This window comes from Eurypyga helias, unplaced genomic scaffold (assembly GCF_000690775.1).
Source record: "Eurypyga helias isolate BGI_N326 unplaced genomic scaffold, ASM69077v1 scaffold27253, whole genome shotgun sequence".
Lineage (NCBI taxonomy): Eukaryota > Metazoa > Chordata > Aves > Eurypygiformes > Eurypygidae > Eurypyga > Eurypyga helias.
The window spans coordinates 12541-12898 of NW_010242296.1; the positions used below are offsets into that span (position 1 = coordinate 12541).

Consider the following 358-nt stretch of genomic DNA (forward strand, 5'->3'; position numbering starts at 1 on the left):
TTGTGAGTAACCTTCTCTAAACTTGTTCTCTTGGTTCTTTGCCATAACAGCGACAACGTCCAAAATCCTGCAGCGAAAATCCTTTGATCTCCCTGGCAGCCACAGGAAACTCAACCAGAGCCAGAACCAGGCTATTCTAAATGCTCTGAGGAAATCCTTCACACTCATCCAAGGCCCACCGGGTAAGGCTGGTGGAGACGGCACGGGTACCTGCCTACTCTGTTATGAAAGGCAGCTCAGAGCTACCCTGTTGCTTTCCACAGGACCCTTGGCAAGGCAGGTGAAGGTGGCGCGGGTTGGCGTCACCCACAGCTGTTCAAGGCAGTCCCCTTGAGCTTTATTTCATGGCTGGGCATCC

General features: G+C 52.8%; 1 protein-coding gene across 1 annotated transcript in view; it reads left to right on the forward strand.

Annotated features, from left to right (window-relative positions):
* HELZ2 (helicase with zinc finger 2, transcriptional coactivator) overlaps window positions 1–358 on the forward strand; it is a 13537-nt gene that overhangs the window by 12478 nt on the left and 701 nt on the right. The window contains exon 10 of the mRNA XM_010149045.1: window positions 51–182. Coding sequence (XP_010147347.1) covers window positions 51–182 — 132 coding nt within the window. The remainder of the gene's footprint in view (window positions 1–50; window positions 183–358) is intronic.